Source organism: Oncorhynchus clarkii, chromosome 1, assembly GCF_045791955.1.
Source record: "Oncorhynchus clarkii lewisi isolate Uvic-CL-2024 chromosome 1, UVic_Ocla_1.0, whole genome shotgun sequence".
NCBI lineage: Eukaryota > Metazoa > Chordata > Actinopteri > Salmoniformes > Salmonidae > Oncorhynchus > Oncorhynchus clarkii.
Window position 1 is genome coordinate 66859014 of NC_092147.1, and position 25050 is coordinate 66884063.

At 44.4% G+C, this 25050-nt stretch overlaps 2 protein-coding genes and 1 pseudogene across 3 annotated transcripts; all 3 read right to left on the bottom strand.

The window, feature by feature from the left end:
- Positions 1 to 1014: 1014 nt before the first annotated feature.
- On the bottom strand, positions 1015 to 3210 carry LOC139410721 (calcium homeostasis modulator family member 2, tandem duplicate 1). Its single transcript, XM_071156161.1, has 3 exons — positions 3050 to 3210; positions 2087 to 2715; positions 1015 to 1858 (listed from the first exon to the last, which is right to left on the bottom strand). The coding sequence occupies exons 2-3, from the start codon at positions 2630 to 2632 to the stop codon at positions 1445 to 1447; spliced, it is 960 nt and encodes a 319-aa protein (XP_071012262.1). The 5' UTR covers positions 2633 to 2715; positions 3050 to 3210; the 3' UTR covers positions 1015 to 1444.
- Positions 3211 to 3767: 557 nt separating this feature from the next.
- On the bottom strand, positions 3768 to 5297 carry LOC139410729 (calcium homeostasis modulator protein 3-like; annotated as a pseudogene).
- A 1098-nt stretch (positions 5298 to 6395) lies between these two features.
- Positions 6396 to 15997, bottom strand: LOC139410709 (lymphocyte-specific helicase-like). 2 transcript variants are annotated; one of them, XM_071156148.1, is made up of 23 exons: positions 15844 to 15997; positions 15495 to 15595; positions 13941 to 14059; positions 13725 to 13847; positions 12222 to 12260; positions 12094 to 12118; positions 11911 to 11972; positions 11765 to 11806; positions 11398 to 11622; positions 11131 to 11313; positions 10819 to 10962; positions 10493 to 10689; positions 10290 to 10386; positions 10034 to 10195; positions 9749 to 9891; positions 9368 to 9512; positions 9076 to 9159; positions 8837 to 8956; positions 8595 to 8711; positions 8319 to 8478; positions 7510 to 7606; positions 7341 to 7417; positions 6396 to 7127 (listed from the first exon to the last, which is right to left on the bottom strand). In XM_071156148.1, exons 1-23 carry the CDS (start codon positions 15849 to 15851, stop codon positions 7036 to 7038), a joined length of 2562 nt encoding a protein of 853 aa, XP_071012249.1. In that variant the 5' UTR covers positions 15852 to 15997; the 3' UTR covers positions 6396 to 7035. The 2 variants fall into 2 exon arrangements, with proteins under 2 accessions (XP_071012249.1, XP_071012240.1); XM_071156139.1 differs by having other exon boundaries at positions 13941 to 14062; positions 15844 to 15995.
- Positions 15998 to 25050: the final 9053 nt, after the last annotated feature.

Below are 25050 nucleotides of genomic sequence, written 5' to 3' on the forward strand. Positions count from 1 at the left end.
TCGCTGTCTGCATCACAGCTCTACTTTCACCCGCCCCCTCCTTTCTCTCTGCCTTGCTCACTTTCCCTCTCATTTTACTTCCCTCCCTCCCCTGCCCTCTTTCCAGCTATAAGCTATTACTAGGCGACAACAGAGCAGGAGCCATATAGGCAGATAGGCAGAAAGGCAAGCAGGCAGACAGCAGGCAGACAGATGGGTTGAGTTCCTGGTCGACTACATTGCAGACGCCATGCCAGAGCTTACAACGCATGGATACATATTCAACATATCAGCTAACAACATCATTTGATATAGCAATCTGATGCTTGACTGCACAGTCAATGACGTGGCAACTATTGGTTGATGCAATGCAGTTGGGCAGGAACTCGACCATGGTAACATAGACAGACATGAGGACAAACAGGCAAACAGATAGGTACACATGAACGGCTTCTAGACCAGGGATGGGCCGGGGGTGGGGAGGTCATATGGGTACTCAGCCCCGCGAGCAACTGAGGCCTCTCATGATGAGTTCAGATAACTGTCCTATACAGATAAGCAGACAATCAGATGGGTTTGACAGTCGGACAATCAGGCAGCCAGTGAATCTGATAGTCAGAGAGACAAGCAGATAAACACACACACACACACACACACACACACACACACACACACACACACACACACACACAGAGAGAGAGAGAGACAGAGACAGAGACAGAGACAGAGACAGAGACAGACACAGACACAGACACAGACAGATTTAGCAACTATCTTAGAGATACCCAGGACGACAGGCATAATAGGTCGTTTTTATGGAAAATAACGAAGAAAAAAGCAACAGAACTGAATCCTGACAGAGAAAACGGTGCTCTGTCTACGAGCTGATGTTTGGAAGTGCAGGATGTTACAGTAACAGGCCATCTAGTCTGAGAGCTTGTCTCTTATTGAGAGGGAGGGTAAAACACCTCCATAAAATGTTCTGTTAAACATGGACCCTGAACTAGACACAATAAGCATATAAACACAAACTCCGAAAAAATACTTTGGACTATCGTCCTTTATCAACCATTACAACCATTTGAAAACTGGAAGAGAGCAGAAGTAAATGGGGAACAATGACAGTGTAACGTTGGGAACATTAGTTCAATCCATATTTGAGTCCATTCCAATTTACTTCCAATAGTTATCAGGTGCCATCACTAGCCGAAGGGTGTAATAAATACAAATGTGGGACAATACAAGTAAAAGACTAATCTACCCAGGTCAGTGTTCTTCAACCCTGGTCAGGTGGACATGCTTTTGCTCCAGCCCTGTGCTTACACACCGGATTCTTTCAACTAATCAAGGACTTGACTATTAAGTTAATTAGTTGAATGTCTCAGTGCTGGGCTGGAACAAAAGCCTGCACTCCCAGTGGGTTCCCAGGATCATGGCTGAAGAACACTGGGGTGTCCAGTGCCAGTCAGCTCAGAGTGTCCATCTCTTTCTCCATGGCGTCTATGTTGTTCTCCACACTGTACTGGGCCCACTTGTTGAGGCGGCTATAGAGGGGCAATCCCCTTTTCTCTCTGTACAAGCAGACCCCAGTGATCCGGTTCCACTCTGTACTAGAGATGGGGCTGGCATTCTGGTGCTCCTCCAGCTGCTGTTTCTCCTCTTTCTCCAGGGCCACGAAGCCAAAGTAGCTCTTAACACTCTCAACAGCCAGGATACGGGAGTGCACGTCGGCCGTGCGCTGGAAGAGGTCGTGCTCGTTGGAGCGGAACTGGGACCAGTACGCCTCCTGTTGGTAGCCCAGGGGAGAGCAGCAGCGCTTCATGCACAGCAGGAGGAACAGAACCACTGCCATCCCCGCCACCATCAGCCACCCTAGCAGCTGAAAGGAACAACACCATGACAAATCCCCACAGGAAGAGAAGCCGAACAGCCAAGAAACAAATTCAGGAAACACAAGGGCAGTGATAAGCCATTTAATGTAATGACACTGTGATAAATCATTTGCATTTGTACTTCCTCTTTCCACCAGCTATAATGCCACAAACATAGTGTTATCAAACACACAGGAAAATAAAATGGAATAGTGGATTTAGATCAAATTAAATACCTGAGACTCGTACTTCAGCCGGCGTTCAATCTCCGCCCAAAAACCCTGCATCTCCTGTGGGACCGTGGACTTACAGGGAAACCTGGCCATGACCTCTAACCCCTGTCCAGAGGGAAAACCTTCCAAGGTTGAAGGGTCCACAAACTCACTGAGGGCACAGACATAGGCCTCCCCACGTAACAGTGAGATGACAGCCCACGTCACTGGAGCCACGGCCGCTCTGCCAATGATAGTGCCCAGAACGGCGAAGGCAGCCGCCCCCGATAGTTTCCGGCACCTCCTGAGGCGGCACTCAGACACCAGATCCCAGGTACTCTTATTCAGCATGATGCCAACGAGGTAGAATGCCAGGGCGGGCACCCCGATGGCTGCCAGGCCATAGAGATAGTTCCGCCCGGAGGAGCACGGGCAGTCGAAGGCAAATATGTTGTACATGGTCTGACTGGCCACCGTGCCCAGGGCTATCAGGCCATTGAAGATCATTACGTCCTTGCTCTTGAAGAAGAGCGAGACAAACTTGAAGTTCTCTGTGATGAGAGCAGCCATTTTGAAATGTTTGGTGTGTTGTCTGACACTGGAGAGCAATGGAGGGTTTTCCTATTTTGGAGCTTGCACACAGGGGAGTCACGCTATAGAAAGTGAGGGAGATACATGAGATCTTTGTAATCTGAGCTGCCCGGTAAGATAATATGGCGATAAGAGCATTCTATGCACTGGTAATTGAGGCTGCAACAACTGGGAATGCCTACTTCATTGACTAATGGATTTCATTTCATCGAAGAACATAAAATTATGTTTATACATGTATTTCCTGGTAAACTGACGCAGATCAACTGCATAACTTTAGCATTGGTTCATACTAGCACATTCTGTGTGGAGCTAAAGCCTTAACAGAAGCCATGTGATTCCACAGGAAAAGAACAGAGAAGAAAATCTGGAATCAATGAAGTCATGCAAACTTACATTCTATAGCCGGGAGATAGGATATTTGAGGTACATTCTTTGTGTAGAACGGTTGAAAAACAAAATCTGTGAGTAAAAGCAAAAATGGGTATATGATTTCCTAAAGTACCAAAGAGTCCATGCTGGTAGGTTCGGGGGGAGAAACATTCCTCTTTGTGTGTGTTGTCTGGGCATAATTCAGTGACTCATCGTTGGGAACTGCCCTCCGGTTTCCTCTTTCTTTTTGAACTGAAAACACATGTTGAATGATCACAGAGCAACATGGTGGCTGCAAGCTGACTACTATCTCAGAGCAACTGACTACATCTAAGAAACTACACATAAAATATAAACAATATTCAATTGCACTTTATTTTACAGTACAGAAATGACCAGTTGTTTACCAAAACACATGTATGGTAAAATGGTAATTACACAGTAGTAACCAATGAATTACTTTGGGATTCATTAAATCTATCACCATTAGTACCAGGTACCTTTTTAAGAATAACTAGCATAATGTAAAGTGTTGAATAACTCAGTCCATCTCTAATTTGCATCTGTCTGATATCTATGGAGTTGAGCAGTATGTAAAATGAACTATGCAGAACAAGTCAGTCTAAATCCCAGCACATTCCAATACCCCCAGGCACATAGTTTCTAGGTACACTCTATATTATGCAGCCCATGGAAAACAGTAATAAGCAAATAAGTACTATTTACACAATCACACACACATCTAAACGTCTGAGTAGAGGGTTTTTCCATTGTCGTCCTCCCAGGTGACACACACTCTAGGCCTGTAGGCCATTCTAGTGACATCCAGCTCAGGTTTACACTGGAACCATGTTTGAAGCAGCTGATCCATCTGTTCCTGCTGGGTAATCCCATGGAGTCTCTCCTCCTCCTCTTCCACCATATCTTCTTTCCTCCTGTACCTGACTTCGGGTGAGAGAGGCAGTCTTCGCACTGCGTTTTCCCGCATGCCCTCGAAGAACTGCACCACGCACTTGCGGGCAAAACCGCAGCACGCACATCTAGTCGAAGGGCTTCTGCTCGATGTCCAGGTAGTTGCTCCAGTAGCGTGCCCGAAGGTTGGTGGCATGGTCATTGAAGCAGGGCTTGATGAGACGGCCCAGTGCACCCAAAAGAATGAAGAAGAGGAGGATAGGCCATCCAATAGCCTGTCAGGGAAGTATAGTATAAAGCGTTGGCATTCGGAATAGAGAATGGAGGACATTAGTCATCAGGACGATTGTTTTGGACACCCCTGCATTAGGAGTAGGATTTAAGTGACTAACAAAACCCTACCTACCTGAACAGTGCAACCACATTTTTGCCGATTTGAATATTAAATCCATCAACTCAAATACGCAAAGTAATGACATGAGTTTCAGGGTTACTTAAAAATGGGAGTACACTCACTTGGGAGTAGCGGCGCACGTAGCGTGAAACAGCTTTACGGAATGTGATATTCCTGAAGACCAAGTCCTCCTCGCAAGACACCTTGGCCATGAGCTAGACCAGGTCCAGTCCAGTGTTGTCGGGCATGCCTGTGGAAAAATAGAGTACAACTAAGTTAAAGTTAGTGTTTGAGTCCAAGTTAGAATGTTACAAGACTAGACTAGACAAGACTAGTTTTACTCTGGGTGAGGGCTTGGGTCAAAGTCAGAGTTGGAGATACAGTCTGCTATTAGTTAAGGTGATACTGTCATTAAATGGTGTTGTGGTTATAGCTACCAGAGAACGGCTTGGGGTCTACACTCAGGCCAAAAGCACAGATGAAGATCTTCCCATCCAGCAGAGTGACCAGAATCCACACCATTGGCGCCTGTAGAGCCCTATACATCATGGCAGAGAACATGTACCTGGAGAGGGTTATAACATCCCAATAATTACAGGAAGTAGTTGTAGTTGTTGGACTAAAAGCTGTGATGATAGGGGTAATGGTGGTAGTAAACACATGAACATGAGATGGTTTGACAGCAGCACTTGAAAACTCACTTGACAATGGCATGATCTTTGCTTCTCTTCCCAATGGGTCTCAACCATTCTTCCATCATGATTCCCGTGTGTCGATTGAACAAGATTCCCAGGAAGAAGAATATTAAAGGTGGGACAAACATCACCCCCAGTGCGTAGAGTTTGTTATATTGTGGAATACAGGGGCAGTTGAAGTCAAAGCTGGTTTAGAGGTTCACACTGATAAGGGCCAGTACGATGCAGGGTTGGACTGAAAATACTGCTGAACTAACTTCAGACATTCCATGGTTTAGTTAGACCGAAGTCTTATGGAACACGTATGACAATGATCCAGTAAAGTTACTGTACAAAAGTAACTGTAACTGTAAACACCTTATTTTAAAAACAAGTAGGAAAGATTTGCACTACCACAAAATAGTCCTTACTAAAGAATCCGCTGAATTCAAGTGTTGAATCAAAATGTTACTGCCGTACTAGTATTTTTTGGTGCTTTTTTAGAGGTAGTCTTACAAGTCCGAGCAGAGAAGTTGAAAATGCACCAGCCAGGTTAGTGTCCTCTGTGACCACACCCCAGTAATGTGTGTGCAAGGCTGAGCACCCTGACACCAGAGGCTTTAGGAGAGAATGGAGGGTGTGCTCACTAGCTCCTACTGAGCAGGTGCAAGCGAATTCAACACTGTTTAACAATTACTGACCTTTGAATGACAGAATGTGCTTTTAATGACTGCTGTACTCATCAGATCCAGTATTTTAAAGTACTTAAGTCGTATCTGTACTTTATTTATATTTGACAACGTTCACTACAATCCTAATGAAAATAATGTACTTTTTATTCATGCACTTATCCCTGGTCTGATCTTGCGGCCTCATTAAAAACAAATGCTTTGTTTGTGAAGATGTCTGAGTGTTGGAGAGTACCCCTGGCTATCCGTACATTAAAATAAGAAAACGGTGCCATCTGGTTAGGCTAATATAAGGAATTTGAAATGTATACCTTGACTTTTGATACTTAAGTATATTTAAAACCAAATAATTATATTAGTAAAGTAGTATTTTACTGGATGACTCACTTTTACTTGAGTAATTATCAATGGTATGTTTACTTTTACTGAAGTATGACAAATGAGTACTTTTTCCATCACTGGTCTTTTCTATAGCTGTTTTACTCTGATTAAGTATGTGAACGGTTTGGTGGGTCACTTATTGATCCCCAACCATGACATATGTATCAAACATTGTTTTTATACATGTGAAAACATGCATAACCTTTTCAAAAGGCACAGTCATCTTTTTTGGCACATGCCTACTGCCAGACCGTCTGTACGTAAGCAGCACTACGTTCCACTATTATAAGGAATAGAACTCACATGATCATAACACATTCAGGAGATACGGTTTATTTTTTAAAGGGGTTGCATACAAAACAATTAAAAGGGAATGGTCTCAGCTTGTAAAGAAATACCTTTCCTTACATAAAAGTGCTAGGAGTTCTGGTCCAACATACAGTATCAATTAACCCATTTAGTGAACTGAACAAGATATGAGTACAGCATTTACTTTAGCATGTATTGTGAAAAGTAATTGGTTCCAATGCAAAAATGTTTTTTTTAAATTTTTTAAAATGACTTCCAAGTAAATGAATCACTGCACCTAAAGTGGTTAAAAAAAAAAGTCCAGAGTATCCAACTCTACAACAATAATAACAATGGCAGGTAAGAAAGATGTCAAAGCTGTTAGAATACTTTAGTTTCAGTCTCCCTGGTTAAAGACTCCACTATAACCAACAGTATTTGATAAACGCTACAACAAAAATAAACTTCAACAAAAAGGAAGTTAATAACAGACGCATAAACTTTACAATGAAATACACTTTCTTCAAGTATAAAGCCAGTTGTTCTAGGAGGACGGCTTGAGTAAGTCTTCTGGTTTCAGTCTCAGTAGTATAACCAACAGCAGCGTTGTGGACCCTTAGGATCTAGCTCAAGATCTTTTTGGTTATGACTTTAGGAGTAGCTCGTCTTCTTTCAAACTCTGGTCAAGTTGATCTCAGATGATTCCTTGGCTTCGATAACTTTGAAGACTCCAACCTTCTGTTTTGAGCTCCTCTTGGCCTTGTCTGGAAGGAGCCAAATGATTACATTCATACAATTGAGCCCAAACAAAAGCTAGGTTTATAATGACAACAGATGTTGAGGGTTCGTCAGGGGGCCATTCTACAGGGGATGGCACCGGAGCTCTACAGTGGTAAAGCACGCCGACAAAGGATCTGTGTATTCTAGAAAGCACCACGACATCCCATTCCATGACAGGTGTTTTTAATCGAACTCACCTAGTAGGTCACTGCGGTCCAGCAGAAACTCCAGGTCCTCGTCACTAATGACCTTCCCCGTGGTGCTTTTCACCTCCCTGAGAAAGACGGTCATTAGATAACAATAGACTTTGACCAACTTACTATGCATTTGACATTTCATAATGAACATTGATCGACAATCTCGTACTTCTCGTAATCTCTTGCGCTGAGAAGATCCATCAGCTCAGACACATCAACACAGCTCTTGGTCTGTTTGAGCTCAGCTTTTCCTCCTTTGAATTTGTCTGAAGTTAAGAAAAAAAAGGTACCAAAATATGAACACATGCACCTAAAAAAAAAAAAAAAATCTACTATACTCAGTTCTGAAATATTTAGCATCTCTAATGCAGGGAGGGGCGGGCAACTGATGGTGTTGGGGGCCGCCAATAAAGATCTGAACTCCTCATGAGCGGCAGCAGTGGCTCGTGGGTCTGCATACTCACATGTGCAGTCAGAGCCGGCCCTAGCATTTGGGGTGCCCATAGCAAAATTGTTGCCCGCCCACCACTTGTTAGCAAAACATTTTAGCAGCCCCTCTTAACAGCAGATAAACATTAAGTTTGAGTTAATTTCCTGCAATTCTACAAATTTTGTCATAGGGTGGAAAAATTACATCTGAGTGAGTGTGACTAACCAAATCAATGTGGGCCCCCTGGTCAGTATTCGACCATGACTACTAGAAGTTCAGAGAGATGGCTAGACTAATTTACCAACCTAAAAAATGTTTGCTGACAAGGGTGACTGACCGTTAGTGACTGACAAGAGAAACTGCTGATTCAAAACAAAATGTCTAAATTGCACCATGTGTATTCTACCATTTTAACTTTGTCCATGGGCCTACAAAAAAGGGGCCAGGCCACCAGTTGCCCATCCCTGCTTTAATACATATTTAATTCATGTGGGTTTTAGATTTCCCTCAATGTAATAGTTGTGTCCTGGATGTGGTACTCTACGCACTCTTGTGAATGACCATCTTCTCCAGTTTCCTCTTGGCTGAAGCTCTCTCCAGGATCTTCTGGTCGATGGTGTTGGCAGTGACCAGGCGATACACCACCACGGGTTTGGTCTGCCCGATGCGGTGGCACCTATCCTGGGCCTGCAGGTCTGCCTGGGGGTTCTGACAGAAGAAGAGTCCGGTCATTATCGTATGGAAACAAGACCAGTAGGTACCAAACAAATAGTAGTAGGCAACGTTTGTTGCGCTCATCCAGAGAGCATGAGTTCTACACCTACCCAGTCACTGTCAAAGATGATGACCGTGTCAGCAGCAGTCAGGTTGATGCCCAGGCCACCTGCTCTGGTGCTCAGTAGGAAGAGGAACACCTCTGGGTCAGACGAGAACTTTGTCATCTGCAAAGAAAATATGGAGGGATTGTTGCACAGCACAAGAAAGGAGAGAGATGATTATAAGAGCTGTATGACTGCTTCATGGCAGAGTGCTTTAAGGGTAATTCCTTTGTGGGGAGTAGACTCACGTTCTCCTCTCTGTCGGCATAAGCCATTGTCCCGTCCAGTCGGCTGTACTGGTAACCACGCAGGTAGCAGTAGTCCATTAGGATATCCAAGATGGACGTCATCTGGCTGAAAATCAGCACCTGTTTGTCCGCAATGTCGAGTCAGAAGTGGTCACAAACATCTCTCAATAAATATATATTCAAGCAAAAAGGTTGGGGTATTAAAATCCCAACACTTGACACAGAATTTGTCAGTTTACCTTGTGTCCCCTCCTCTTCAGCTCTGGCAGCATTCTGTCCAGAATGAGGAACTTCCCAGAGGTCTGCACCAGTTGCTCGTCAATCTGCAGGGGAAAGAGATTGAGGGTGAAACAAGACAATGCACAAGACAAATGAGCTACACCAGATGACAGTCCAACTCCCAACGCGCTGACAAAAGCCTCTACTTAGCTGCGATGAGAAGTCATGAATGCACCCACAACATTCATTGGCCGTGTCATTTCGAAACATCATTTTGTGCCAGTAGCCATTGAAATCCAGCAGGGCCTTTACCTTGAACTCCTGAGTGGCTGGGTCCAGTGGGTACTCTATGAGGTAGGGGTGGTTACAGCACCTCTTCAGCAGCATGAGGATGTTCTGCAGCTTCAGGTTGATCTGGGAGTCCAGGGGCATCTGCACGTCCACCACCGGGGCGGGGCTGGAGAGGAGAGATACGTTACACCACAGCGGGGGCAAATTGCAAACTCTAGTCTTTATGGTTAATTTATATTAAGAGGTGACATTAAAATGCAGTTGACATTCACAAAAAATGTAGAAATTACACAGACTTGATAAACTACAATTGATATGACCATAACAATATAATCATCCCATTTATGGGCACAGCATTGTTTGCGTCACACAGAACACTACCATAGTAGAGGAGATTCTGACCTCAGCTCTGCCTCCTTCTGAACCCTCTCCAGGTATTTTTCCAGGTCATAGGGCGTGTCACCATCAGTCTCTTTGTAGTCCACAGGCCTCCTGGTCCTGCGCTTAGGCCTGCCGTCGGTCGTCAGCACCACTGGGGCCTCCCCCTGAAAGGGGACACGTCTCTTAGAAACATCTTTCAAAACAAAGCACGGCCTCAGAAGTCTGCAATATTTATTTTCCATTCTATACCCTTGTTTTTCTATAGTATAACCATATGACAGTGTAGCAGTGAACTGAAGGTCTTACCTTCTCCTGGCCCAGCATTTTGGCAATGGTCTTGTTGACCACAGCAGTGTAAAAAGACTCCTGTTTGGCAGTGAGTGGGGCGTACACAACAATCTCTTTCTTGGGCGGCACCTCCAACGTCACGTCAGACTTCAGGCGTCGTAGCAGGAACGGCGTCAGAATCTGCAGATGAAAGAGCTTATGGACAATCTCCCTACAGGTTTAACCATTTTATCTTCCCCAGTGAATTGCATAGCTAGTCAGTCAGAGGGCTTACCTGGTGGAGCATGTGCAGGATGTTCTGCTCTCGTTCGTTAGCCACAACTTGTTTTGCATTCGATCCAATGGTGTCGATGTCAAACCACGACTCAAAGCTGTAGAGATAAGTAAAGTGCAATTAAGTTTACAAGGCGAAATTTAAACATTCTGTATAGTCCCATTCCAACAGTAGAGGCCAACATAGACAGACATGTCCCTTACCTCTTGAGGTCGTCAAAGACCTCAGGCAGGAGGAAGTTGAGCAGTGACCAGAGCTCAGCCAGGTTGTTCTGCAGCGGCGTGCCTGTCAGGAGCAGTTTGTTGTCCGTGGGCAGCATCTTGAGTTCCCGCACCAGTCGGCAGTTCAGGTTTTTGATCCTGTGGCCCTCGTCCACGATCAGGTACTTCCACTGGAAGCGCTAGGGAGGAACAGCAAAAGGCGGTTATCAGTGAGATGCTGAATGGGTTAAATAGGTTGCACAACTTAAGGCAAATTTAATACATGCAACTTTTACAACTTACATGATGAGTAGGGGAGTTGGGCCTACCTGCAGAAACTTCCTGTCTATCATGGCAATCTCAAAGGAGGTGACCACCACAGGGCACATGTTGTGAGGCCCCTGGGGCTTACGAATCTGCTTTAACAACGACATCCTCTCCTTAGCAGGCCCATGGTACAGCTGTACGGACACCTTACCATTCAAGATGAACAAGGAATTGAACAGTGAAATATATATATTTTTAAACAGTAATTGATTGGTGATGCACATGACATTCAATTGCACAACTTCTGTAATACTTTGAATAGTTTTTTTTTTTTTAGGGAGGAGTGTTTTTGTGTGTTTTTTTTTTTTTTTTACCTCTGGAGTGAAGCGCTTGAACTCATTGATCCAGTTGGGCAGAGTGGACAGGGGGGCCACTACCAAGAAGGGTCCCAGCACCTTTCTCTCCAGCATCATGGCCACGTGGGCGATGCACTGGATGGTCTTCCCTAGACCCATCTCATCTGCCAGGATCCCATTAATACCATTCTCCCACAACATCTGGAGAAAACAAAATACACACCAAGGTTATAATGAAATATCTCTATGATCAAACAAAATGGGCATAATCAACAGCCCACTTACCCTGAGCCACTCCACGCCCTCTATCTGGTACGACCTCATGACTCCCCCAGTGAAGAGCAGGGGCTGCTGGGCGGGCACGGCCTGCCCGTTCACTTTCCTGTCTGGGTCCAGCAGTTGTTTGGCATTGTCTCTCACAGCCTCCGACAGACGGCCCTTGATGTCAGCATTTGAGTCACTCATCTTTTCAATGTCTGCCGCTTCTAGCTTCTTCTTCCCAAGGACCTCCTGTTATTCACGGACAGATATATTGGCATTAGAGCATCTGGGACATCTAGGACTCATCAACACTCTCCCAAGTTCTTGAGTCTAAGAGTAACAATCAGTTTTTAAAAATGCTCCTTGCGGTGTATAAACAAAAGGCCTTTACCTCATCCTCCACTTTAGGTTTCTTGGCCTTGGACATAATTTCCTGAAACAAAAAGCAAAAAAAGGATGACATATGCAACAAAAAAAGGTTGAATAGCATGAAATCGGCATTCGTCTACATTTCAAAAAGAGACGGTCACCTCTTACCTCTTTAGACATGACATCAGCGATTTTGTAATCTTCCTCCCTCTCCCTTTTCTTTCTTTCAACTGAAAAAACAGAAAGACAAATTCAGGACTCGGATATCATCACTATAAAATTGTGTTTCAACATCAACTAGAGGATTTCAATGGTCATGATGCAAAGTAACAGGACACAAGTGCTGCCTACCTCTTCCAGTCTTTTTGTCAGTGCCCTGTGACAAGAAAATGTTAAATGTTTAGTGATTAAGGAGCTGCTGGCAGCAATAAAATCACAGAAACTTAACAAAAACACACAGGAATGGAAAACTCACTCACCTTGTGTGTCTTTTTCGGTCTCTCTTTCTTCAGCATTTCCTGGGTATATAGGGAAAATGTACTGTTAGACACTGCTTTTTCAAATACTATTCAGACTACTTGGGTAGATATACAGTACCAGTCAAAAGTCTGGACACCTACTCAATGCAGTGTTTATTTTTTACATTGTAGAATAATAGCGACGACATCAAAACTATGAAATAACACACGACAAGAACAGCTCAAATAAGCAAAGAGAAAGGACAGTCCATCATTACTGTAAGACATGAAGGTCAGTCAATCTGGAACATTTCAAGAACTTTGAAAGTTTCTTCAGGTGCAGTCGCAAAAACCATCCAGCGCTATGATGACTCTCACGAGGACTGCTACAGGAAAGGAAGACCCAGAGTTACCTCTGCTGCAGAGGACAAGTTCATTAGAGTTAACTGCACCTCAGATTGCAGCCCAAATAAATGCTTCAGAGTTCAAGTAACAGACACATCTCAACATCAACTGTTCAGAGGAGAACGTGTGAATCAGGCCTTCATGGTCAAATTGCTGCAAACCACTATAGGACACCAATAAGAAGAAGATACTTGCTTGGGCCAAGAAACACGGGCAGAGTACATTAGACTGGTGGAAATCTGTTCTTTGGTCTAATGAGCCCAAATTTGAGATTTTTGGTGAGACGCAGAGTAGGTGAACGGATGATCTCCACATGTGATTCCCACCGTGAAGCATGTAGGAGGAGGCGTGATGGTGCTTTGCTGGTGACACTGTCAGTAATTTATTTAGAATTCAAGGCACACTTAACCAGCATGGCTACCACAGCGATACACCATCCCATCTGGTTTGCGCTTTAGTGGGACTATCGTTTGTTTTTCAACAGGACACTGACCCAACACACCTCCAGGGTGTGTAAGGGCTATTTGACCAAGGAGAGTGAGTGCTGCATCAGATGACCTGGCCTCCACAATCACACAACCTCAACCCAATTGAGATGGTTTGGGATGAGTTGGAATGAAGGAAAAGCAGCCTTCAAGACTGTTGGAAAAGCATTCCAGGTGAAGCTGGTTGAGAGAATGAGCAAAGCTGTCATCAAGGCTAATTTGAAGAATCTCAAATGTTGGTTTAACACTTTTTTTGGTTACTACATGATTCCATGTGTTATTTCATAGATTTGATGTCTTCACTACTATTCTACAACGTAGAATATAGTAAAAATAAAGAACCTTTGAATGAGTAGGTGTGTCCAAACTTTTGACTGGTACTGTATGCGTTTCCATGCATTTTTCAGACAATCGCACGAGTTGGAAAGCAATTATCCCCAAAGGAGGCCTGGAAACAGCAAAGCTAAGGAGCTTAGGTAGTGACTGCCTAGATTCCTGTTCTCATTTGTATTTGTTCACCTGTAACTTATTAGCTGTAACATGATCAAATCACATCTATGGATAGGTAGTAGTTGTACAATGAGCTGTGCAAGAGGTACTTCTAATATTCCACTCCACTGGTATTAGGACTTACCTCCTGCTGCTGTTGCTCCATCTTGGTAAGAAGGAATTTGGAATAGATGTTACTTTTCTCCAGCAAGTGTTGCAGCCTCTTGAAGCGAATGTCATGAGATTCCTTCTCCCGAGCTTCTCGAGCCTTGGGAAAAAAAAGAGAGTAATGTTGGCCATTGAAAACATTACATTATCACTACAGTTATTCAGACACTGTTTTTCAACAACAAAAACTAACCTTTTTCATTATCTCCTCTTCTTGTTTCTCTCCTTTCTCCATCAATTGTTTATCCTCTTCCTCCATCTCTTTTGTGATGACAACTGCAGACACTACAGCTTCAGCTTCCACACTTGCAGCTGCTGAGATGTTATATGGTTAACGTACACTACATGACCAAAAGTATGTGGACACCTGCTCGCATAACATCTAATTCCAAAATCATGGCATTAATATGGAGTTGGTCCCCCTTTGCTGCTATAACAGCCTCCACTCTTCTGGGAAGGCTTTCCAATAGATGTTGTAAAATTGCGGGGACTTGCTTCCATTCAGCCACAAGAGCATTAGAGAGGTCGGCAATGACGTTGGCCCATTAAGCCAGGCATGCAGTCAGCGTTCCAATTCATCCAAAAGGTGTTCGATGGGGTTGTGGTCAGGGCTCTGTAAAGGCCAGTCAAGTTCTTCCACATGATAGACAAACCATTTCTGTATGGACCTCGCTTTGTGCACGGGGCATTGTCATGCTGAAACAGGAAAGGGCCTTCCCCAAACTGTTGGCACAAAACACAGAATCGTCTAGAATGTCCCACCGCACCGGTAACCCCTGTATATAGCCTTATTTTTTTCATTTATTTTTCTCTTTGCTTATTTATTCAATATTTTCTTAACTCTCTCTTGAACTGCATTGTTGGTTAAGGGCTTGTATGTAAGCATTTCACGGTAAGGTCTACACCTACTGTACTCGGCACGTGACAAATAAAATTTGATTTGGAATGTCATTGTATGCTATAGCATTCAGATTTCCCTTCACTGCAACTAAGGAGCCTAGGCCGAACCATGAAAAGCAGCCCCAGACCATTATTCCTCCACCACCAAACTTCAGTTGGCACTATCCATTGGGGCAGGTAGCGTTTTCCTGGCAGATGAAGTGTGATTCATCACTCCACTGCTCCAGAGTCCAATGGCGGTGTGCTTTACACCACTCCAGCCGAAGCTTGGAATTGCGCATGGTGATCTTAGGCTTGTGCATGCCTCCTTTGCCATGGAAACACCTCCTTTGACAAGCTCCCGACAAACAGTTATTAAGCTGACGTTGCTTCCAGAGGCGGTTTGGAACTCGGTAGTGAGTGTTGCAACCGAGGACAGGTGATTTTTTTTTTTTTTACACACTTCTGCACTCTGTGGTTCTGTACCTGTGAGCTTGTGTGGCCTACCACTTCACATCTGAGACGTTGTTGCTCCTACCCTTTTCCACTTCACAATAACAGCACTTACAGTTGACCAGGGCAAAACATTTGATGAACTGAATTGGTGGCATCCTATGATGGTGCCACATTGAAAGTCACAGCTATTCACTAAGGCCATTCTACTACCAATGTTGGGTCTATAGAGATTGCTCGATTTTATACCCCTGTCAGCAACGGCTAATTTGAAGGGGTGTCCAGATACTTTTATATATATATATATCGTATATGGTTATAATTTATATGAAGGGAAGAATTGTGAACCTCTAAGGGTAGTAGCTACTACAAGTTAGTAAGCCACCGATGGCCAATGATGAGTGTCTTCACTTACCATTTTCAGGCAAAGTCTCCTCCATAGCTGTACCCAGCGGTTCTTCAGATTCGTTAGGCTTTGGACAATGAGGAGACATGCTTCGGGTTTCTTCCTTTACGCTGTTGAGTAAATATTAAATGAATGGGAGTGAGACAAATAACCGTGCATGTGTAAACTGTGTGGCAAGTAAACAGTTCAGCTAGCTAGCTAGCCTTGAAGCTACGAAACACTACACTAACGTTACCGACGTCATAGCGATTTAACGTTAGCTAGCTAGGGCTACTAACGTTAACGTTAGCCTAGCCCTAGGTTAAATCTAACGGTAGCTGCATGCACAAAGACCGTTTTGAAACAATACAGGACTTACCAACTCATATTGGGAAAACCTTCCAAACTAGATATGTAGCAAAATAAACTATTTCCCTGGGATATTTATTTTAGGAAGAACTAGCTAGATATAGCAAGTTATACAAAGAAGTTACACAAGCAAGCAGCAGTCTGTCTGTGTGATGACTGACTGTAGAATTAAGGAGGTGGGGCTTCATGATTTCGCGCCAAAGAGGATGAAACTAATGTTAAAGACAGGGGGATATGATATATTGAAAATCCAACAGTGTTGCTATTTTTGGTTTGCAGAACATCAAAAGAGGGAAGACTTGATTATATGATCATGAGTAAGATCATATTACATTTTCACTCGCAATAAAATTGTTCAGAATTGAGATATGAAATCGCTTCATGAAACCTTTACCCCTTAGGATCATATATTTAAAATCCAATGCATTAATATTTCCCGCGAACTCTGACACGACTGACCAACGATACCGGTTCCGCAGAGTATGGTCAAAGTTTTTTTTAAATAACTAACCCATTTTTCTATCTGCAGTGGCGCCCCCAGAAATGTTTCATAGTGGTGGCCAGATGGGGCCACTGAAAATCTTGGGGTGGCAAAACAAAACCAAAAGCCATAAATTAATTTCACAGCAATTCTATTATGCTGTTGTAGTATATAGACTAGTTGAACATTATGTCAATATGAGAGTTAAGGAATTAATACTGATATACTTTGGTTTCTTATTTTACAGTTAATGTTTAAAAAGTTTAAAAACATCACACAGAGGCCAATACAGGTTTATTATTTTCAATACAGCTTTATTCAGGTGTTTTGTAAACAAAAATATTATATATGTCCAAAAATGAAGAAAAAAAATGGGGGAAAAAAGGATTATCATGGACAATGTACATTTTACTATAGCCTACTCACAACCTACTCATATCAACATTGTTTTCAATACAGCTTTATTTGCCTGTTGCTGTGTCTTTTGGCAAACACATCCACAAAATCTTAAAGATTTATGTCCCTAGCCCGTCTTCACTCTACACATAGCATTAGTATGTGATTCTGATTTGTCATGGCCTACAAATCCCTCATCTTTGTAAGTTGCTTTTGTCCATTTTTGAACCCCTCTCAGATGTAAACACTGAATCACCTGAGGAGGGGAGACTGAAGTGCCAGCAGGCATAGCAGTAGGCATAGTCTTTACTCTGAGAGTATTCTAGTCATTTATGCTTACACGGGAAAAACTTCAGATGTGGCTGTTTGGGCCCCTCTGCTCTTGACTGGGATATATCTAGGATGAAAGAAGAGGCAAAATCAGTTATTCTAATTTTAAAATAATAATAACAATAATAATAATAATAATAATAACATGAGTAGCTAGCCCCTCTCCATTGTAATTACCGATTACATTTGTAATACCGGCCTATAGACTATTCTATTCAGACTATTCAAACTCAACTACTAATAAACATGAATCAGAAGGCTTTATGTGATTATGTCATGACTCATAACTCAATGTAGACACGTTATAACCATACATTTATCCAGATAACGTTACTCTCTAGCCATCCATTTCATTATCAGGGGCACTGTCACAACTTCACCTGTTGGTCCAGGAACGGGTTGAATAGCTCAAGCTGAGTCCTCCCTCGCATGGTTGTCAACCTCTGTGACTGTTGTTGCTGCCTGTTCCGCACTTTCGTGCCATGCTGCGGTCTGTTGTTCTTTACTGTGCTCTGTCACTGATGCTGCCTGTGCGTCACTGTCATGTTCTGCCTCTGTTCTGTCATGCTCTCTCGCTGCCTCTGCCTGTTCATTGGCTTGCTCAATGATGTTATCATCATCTTCAACTGCATCCTCACTAACGTTAACCCTCTGCTGCTGCTCCCCTGTCGGCTGCGTCTCCCCTGTACCATTTTTCTTAAAATAAATAAGAGATATCCGTGGACTTTCTCTTCATTGTCTGGAAATTGACATAGCTACAGTGACTAACCGTAGCTAGTAAGCTAACGCTATACCAGCCCATAATGTCAGCTAGGTAGATGATCTGCCAGTCCTAAATTCATCAAGCGGTTTGAAAATTGTTCTAGAAAGCTATGATAACTCTAACTATAGTTAGCTAACACTCACTATGCTGCAGAGTAACCTTAAACCGGCATAAACTAACTAGCTAAGCCCCCCCCCCCCCCCCCCCCCAATACCTAATTTAATTAGCTAACTAACTAACCTAGCCAGCTAGGTAATTCGACATTGTCAAAAAACGAACAGTTTACAGAATATTTTTTTATTTTTTTTTACTATAAGTAGTATTGCATGACTTACTTACCCGTTAGCAGTCTTAACTCAACTCAGGAAGCTGCCAGCTAGGCTAGCTTCCGATGATGCCACCAGAGACACAAAGCTGAGCTCAGCTGCTGCTGTCCGGGAGGCAGACTGCCATCTGGACTATTATGAAAAATATACATTATTAATTTATATTAATAGTACCTCTTGTAAAATATATTATGCATATGCGACTGGCGAGGGGGGGCCAGCAATTGTATCCCCTTGGCGGTGCCAATGAACGCTGTATCCTCCTTGCATCTGCAAAAACCCCAGCCTTACTTATGATTCAGTACTACACAAATTGGTAAAAATGATTTATTTACTAGCTAACTAAATAATAGCATAGGATAAATACAGAGACACTGTTTAGGTTATTGACTAGAAACTTAATATGATAGAAACACAATATGACGGCTTGTCACAAAATATATGGAGAGGGGGGGGGCAGAGAGGGACAGAGACACAATACTTTGGGACATTTAGAAACTACTCCCACAGTAACTCCAGTGGGACAAAAAAGTATTTAGTCAGCCACCAATTGTGCAAGTTCTCCCACTTAAAAAGATGAGAGAGGTCTGTAATTTTCATCATAGGTACATTTCAACTATGAGAGACAAAATGAAAAAAAAAATCCAGAAAATCACATTGTAGGATTTTTTATGAATTTATTAGCAAATTATGGTGGAAAATAAGTCGTAATTAAGTAAGTAAGTAATCTAACTAATAATTCCAAAACTACTGTCTTATACACAATGTAAGGGGATAAAGAATATGTACATAAAGATATATGGATGAGTGATGGTACAGAGCAGCATAGGCAATATACAGTAGATGGTAGTATGTACATGAATGTATAGTTAGTGACTATGCATATATGATAAACAGAGAGTAGCAGCAGCATAAACATATGGGTTGGGGGGGGAACACAATGCAAATAGTCCGGGTAGCCATTTGATTACCTGTTCAGGAGTTGTATGGCTTGGGGGTAAAAACTGTTGAGAAGCCTTTTGTCCTAGACTTGGCACTCCGGTACCGCTTGCCATGCGGTAGTAGAGAGAACAGTCTATGACTGGGGTGGCTGGGGTCTTTGACAATTTTTAGGGCCTTCCTCTGACACCGCCTGGTGTAGAGGTCCTAGATGGCAGGCAGCTTAGCCCCAGTGATGTACTGGGCCATATGCACTACCCTCTGTAGAGCCTTGCGGTCAGAGGCCGAGCAATTGCCGTACCAGGCAGGGATGCAACCAGTCAGCTCTCGATGTTGCAGCTGTAGAACCTTTTGAGGATCTCAGGACCCATGCCAAATATTTTTAGTTTCCTGAGGTGGAATAGGCTTTGTCGTGCCCTCTTCACGACTGTCTTGGTGTGTTTGGACCATTCTAGTTTGTTGTTGATGTGGACAACAAGGAACTTGAAGCTCTCAACCTGCTCCACTACAGCCCCATCAATGAGAATGGGGGCGTGCTCGGTGCTCCTTTTCCTGTAGTCCACAATCATCTCCTTAGTCTTGGTTACGTTGAGCGATAGGTTGTTATTCTGGCACCACCCGGCCAGGTCTCTGACCTCCTCCCTATAGGCTGCCTCGTCGTTGTCGGTGATCAGGCCTACCACTGTTGTGTCTTCTGAAAACTTAATGATGGTGTTGGAGTCGTGCCTGGCCATGCAGTCGTGGGTGAACAGGGAGTACAGGAGGGGACTGAGCCCGCACCCCTGGAGAGCTCCAGTGTTGAGGATCAGCGTGGCAGATGTGTTGCTACCTACCCTTACCACCTGTGGGCGGCCCGTCAGGATGTCCAGGATCCAGTTGCAGAGGGAGGTGTTAAGTCCCAGGATCCTTACATGCTGACCAGACCGAACACGTCGTGTGCGCAAGCATCGCAAAATACATTTTGAAATCCATGTTATTCAATTATTGCACCCACACTGCTCGCGCACACCAACGATGCGATGCCAAGGGCTAAAATAGAACTCATTTCTATTTCTGATGCAGATCGAACTGAAAGTCCTGCCTCTCCCATCTCTTCATTGGTTTATAGAAGCAGGTACCCACGTGCCATCTCCTCATTGGTTATACCCACGTGGGTGATTGAAAGACGAACTGTTTTGCCGATAGTCGTGGTAATACTATGAAAGTTTAGATGCCGATCACCATATAAGTTCAATGATGAAAAAGCCTGGAAGGAGGAGAGATGACTAGAAAAGATTCGGTTGGCCGTTTTATGTGTGCATTTTATTGCATGACATAAGTATTTGATACATCAGAAAAGCAGAACCTAATATTTGGTACAGAAACCTTTGTTTGCAACTACAGAGATCATACGTTTCCTGTAGTTCTTGACCAAGTTTGCACACACTGCAGCAGGGATTTTGGCCCACTCCGCCATACAGACCTTCTCCAGATCCTTCAGGTTTCGGGGCTGTCGCTGGGCAATACAGACTTTCAGCTCCCTCCAAAGATGTTCTATTGGGTTCAGGTCTGGCTCAGGTTCAGGTCAGGCTTCTTACGGAGCCACTCCTTAGTTGCCCTGGCTGTGCGTTTCGGGTCATTGTCATGCTGGAAGACCCATCTTCAATGCTCTTACTGAGGGAAGGAGGTTGTTGGCCAAGATCTCGCGATACATGGCCCCATCCATCCTCCCCTCAATATGGTGCAGTCGTCCCCTTTGCAGAAAAGCAACCCCAAATAATTATGTTTCCACCTCCATGCTTCACGGTTGGGATGGTGTTTTTGGGGTTGTACTCATCCTTCTTCTTCCAAACACGAGTGGAGTTTAGACCAAAAAGCTATATTTTTGTCTCATCAGACCACATGACCTTCTCCCATTCCTCCTCTGGATCATCCAGATGGTCATTGGCAAACTTCCGACTGGCCTGGACATGCGCTGGCTTGAGCAGGGGGATCTTGCGTGCGCTGCAGGATTTTAATCCATAACCGGCGTAGAGTGTTACTAATGGTTTTCTGTGGGACTGTGGTCCCAGCTCTCTTCAGGTCATTGACCAGGTCCTGCCGTGTAGTTCTGGGCTGATCCCTCACCTTTCTCATGATCATTGATGCCCCACGAGGTGAGATCTTGCATGGAGCCCCAGACCGAGGGTGATTGACCGTCATCTTGAACTTCTTCCATTTTCTAATAATTGCGCCAACAGTGGTGGCCTTCTCACCAAGCTGCTTGCCTATTGTCCTGTAGCCCATCCCAGCCTTGTGCAGGTCTACAATTTATCCCTGATGTCCTTACACAGCTCTCTGGTCTTGGCCATTGTGGAGAGGTTGGAGTCTGTTGGATTGAGTGTGTGAACAGGTGTCTTTTATACAGGTAACGAGTTCAAACAGGTGCAGTTAATACAGGTAATGAGTGGAGAACAGGAGGGCTTCTTAAAGAAAAACTAACAGGTCTGTGAGAGCCGGAATTCTTACTGGTTGGTAGGTGATCAAATACTTATGTCATGCAATAAAATGCAAATTAATTACTTAAAAATCATACAATGTGATTTTCTGGATTTTTGTTTTAGATTCCGTCTTTCACAGTTGAAGTGTACCTATGATAAAAATTACAGACCTCTACATGCTTTGTAAGTAGGAAAACCTGGAAAATCGGCAGTGTATCAAATACTTGTTCTCCCCACTGGATATACTGTATTCTATAATATTCTACTGTATCTTAGTCTATGCCGCTCTGACATTGCTCATCCATATATTTATATATTCTTAATTCCATTCCTTACTTAGATTTGTGTGTATTGGGTATATGTTGTGAAATTGTTAGATATTACATGTTAGATATTGCTTCACTGTCAGTACTAGAAGCACAAGCATTTCGCTACACCCGCAATAACATCTGCTAAACACATGTATGTGACCAATAAAACTGTATTTGATTTGACAGAGCCACCTAGCCCTCTTCCTGGAGATCTTTCATCCTGTGGGTATTCAGTCCAAACCTAACCTAACATGGCGCACAACCATTGGTTGATGCAATGCAACGTCTTCAACATAATCAGGCAGGAACACCACCAATATGTGGTTAGCTGATATGTTCAACACTAGCCTTGTGTGGCCATCCTTCCAAATCTTGTCTCATTGTGTCACGCCCTGACCTTAGATATCTCTGTTTTCTATATATTTTGGTTAGGTCAGGGTGTGACTAGGGTGGGTACTCTAATGTTGTATGTCTAGGGTTTTGTATGTCTAGGGTTGTTGTAGGTCTAGGGGTTTTTGTATTTCTATGTTGACCTGATATGCTTCCCAATCAGAGACAGCTGTTTATCGTTGTCTCTGATTGGGGATCATATTTAGGCAGCCCTGTTTCCCACTTTCTGGTGTGGGATCTTGTCTATTGGTAGTTGCCTGTCACTATTTTGTATAGCTTCACGTTTAGTTTTTTTGTTGGTTTATTCTGTGTTCATTCAGTTAATAAAAAGAATGTACCCATACCACGCTGCGCCTTGGTCCGATCCTTATAATGAACAGAAGATCAGACCACAAAAAGACCAAGCAGCGTGGTCAGGAGGAATGGACCTGGGAGGAGATTCTGGATGGAGCAGGACCCTGGACGCAGGCTGGGGAGTATCGCCGTCCTAAGGAAGAGATAGAGGCATCGAAAGCGGAACGGCGATATTACGAGGAGTTGTACCAACGAGAGGCAGCCCCCAAAAAGTTTTGGGGGGGGCACACGGAGTGGTCGGCGGAGCCGGGGGCTGAACCAGAGCCAGTCAGGGAGTCAAGTGAGGAGCTCGACGCAAGATTCAGTGATGCGCACGGTGTCTCCAGTTCGCATTCATAGCCCGGTGCGCTCTATTCCAGCTCCCTGCATTGGCCGGGCTAGAATGGGCATCCAGCCAGGAAGGATGGTGCCGGCTCAGCGCTCCTGGTCTACAGTACACCTTCTTGGACCAGCATATCCTGTGCCGGTTCTGTGCACTGTGTCTCCGGTGCGTCTGCACAGTCCAGGGCGTCCTGTGTCATCGCCCCGCATTTGCAGGGCGAAAATAAACATCCAGCCAGGACGGGTTGTGCCAGCTCTACGCTCCAGACCTCCAGTGCACCTCCACAGTCCAGTACGTCCTGTGCCTCCTCCCCGCAATAGCCCTGAGGTGCGTGTCATCAGCCCGGTGCCACCTGTACCAGTCCCACGCATTAGACCTCCAGTGTGTCTCCACAGTCCAGTAAGTCCTGTGCCTTCTCCTCACACTCGCTCTGAGGTGCGAGTAATCAGCCCGTACCACCAGTCCCGGCACCACTCATCAGACCTCCAGTGCTCCTCCACAGTCCAGTACGTCCTGTGCCTCCTCCCCGCACTTGCCCTGAGGTGCGTGTCATCAGCTCGGTTCCACCTGTACCGGTCCCACGCATCAGATCTCCAGTGCGTCTCCACAGTCCAGTACGTCCTGTGCCTCTTCCCTGCAATCGTCCTGAGGTGTGTGTCATCAGTCCAGTGCCACCTGTACCGGTCCCACGCACCAGGCCTCCAGTGCTCCTCCCTTAGTCCAGTACGTCCTGTGCCTGCTCCCCGCACTCGCCCTGAGGTGCATGTCACCAGCCCGGTACCACCAGTGCCGGCACCACACATCAGGCCTCCAGTCCGCCTCCTCAGTCCAGAGCTTCCGGCGACAGTTTTCTATATACTTTGGTTAGGTCATGGTGTGACTAGGGTGGGTACTCTAGTGTTGTATGTCTAGGGTTTTTTATGTCTACGGTTGTTGTAGGTCTAGGGGTTTTTGTATTTCTATGTTGGCCTGATATATTTCCCAATCAGAGACAGTTGTTTATCGTTGTCTCTGATTGGGGATCATATTTAGACAGCCCTGTTTCCCACTTTCTGGTGTGGGATCTTGTCTATGTGTAGTTGCCTGTCAGCACTATTTTGTATAGCTTCACGTTTCGTTATTTTGTTGGTTTATTCGGTGTTCATTCAGTTAATAAAAATAATGTACGCATACCACGCTGCGCCTTGGTCCGATCCTTATAATGAACGTGACACATTGAATCGTGTTGGAAATCTGGAGAAATCCAGAATAGGATTCTGGGTTTGAATGGGAGTGTAGGTTTTTCTTCAAACCCTTATCTAGCACACCTAACTAACTGGTTGATCAGATGAATCACGTTAGCCTCCTGAGTGGTGCAGTGGTCTAAGGCACTGCATCGCAGTGCTAGCTGTGCCACTAGAGATTCTGGGTTTGAGTCCAGGCTCTGTCGCGGCCGACCAGGAGACCCATGGGGCGGTGCACAATTGGCCCAGCGCTGTCCGGGTTAGGGGAGAGTTTGGCTGGCAGGGATGACCTTGTCCCATCCTGCACTAGTGACTCCTGTGGTGGGCAGGGCACAATGCACGCTGACACGGTGCCAGGTGTATGGAGTTTCCTCTGATGCATTGGTGGGCTGGCTTCCGGGTTAAGTGGGCCACGACCGGGAAACCCATGGAGCGGCACACAAGTTGTCCAGGTTAGGAGGGTTTGAGAGGATTTGGCCGGCAGGGATGTTCTTGCACCTGGCTTCCGGGTTAAGCGGGCATTGTATCAAGAAGCAGTGCGGCTCGGCTGAGTATTTACGGGAGTTGTAGCGATGAGACAAGACTGTAACTACCAATTGGATACCACAAAATTGGGGAGAGAAACAGGGTACGCATTTTTTTAAATAAAGATGAATCACGTTAGTTACTACTGGCTTTGGAGTGGAAAAACCTACAGGATGGTAGCACTCCAGGAACAGAGGTGGTCAGCCCTCCAATAATGATTTGGGATTTGTAAAAATAAAAATAAATAAAAGTAGAGGCCAATAAATAATCAAATAATCTGAACCAATTATGCTAATCGGATATGTTAACTATCCAAACATTGTAAGAAACCCATAAATTAAGAAGCAAAAAAGTTCACCTGGAACTAGGGCTAGCAATGTAAATCAAGCTAGCCATCA

Excerpts from the sequence above, each read along its gene's own strand:
- LOC139410721 (XM_071156161.1), bottom strand. The coding sequence starts at position 2,632 with ATGGCTGCTCTCATCACAGAGAACTTCAAGTTTGTCTCGCTCTTCTTC. Across the intron at positions 1,859-2,086 it reads GGCTGAAGTACGAGTCTCAG|CTGCTAGGGTGGCTGATGGT; the intron begins GTATTTAATTTG and ends TGTTCCTTTCAG.
- LOC139410709 (XM_071156139.1), bottom strand. Across the intron at positions 12,119-12,221 it reads GACCGAAAAAGACACACAAG|GGCACTGACAAAAAGACTGG; the intron begins GTGAGTGAGTTT and ends TTCTTGTCACAG. Across the intron at positions 9,160-9,367 it reads CAGCCACTCAGGAGTTCAAG|ATTGACGAGCAACTGGTGCA; the intron begins GTAAAGGCCCTG and ends TTTCCCCTGCAG.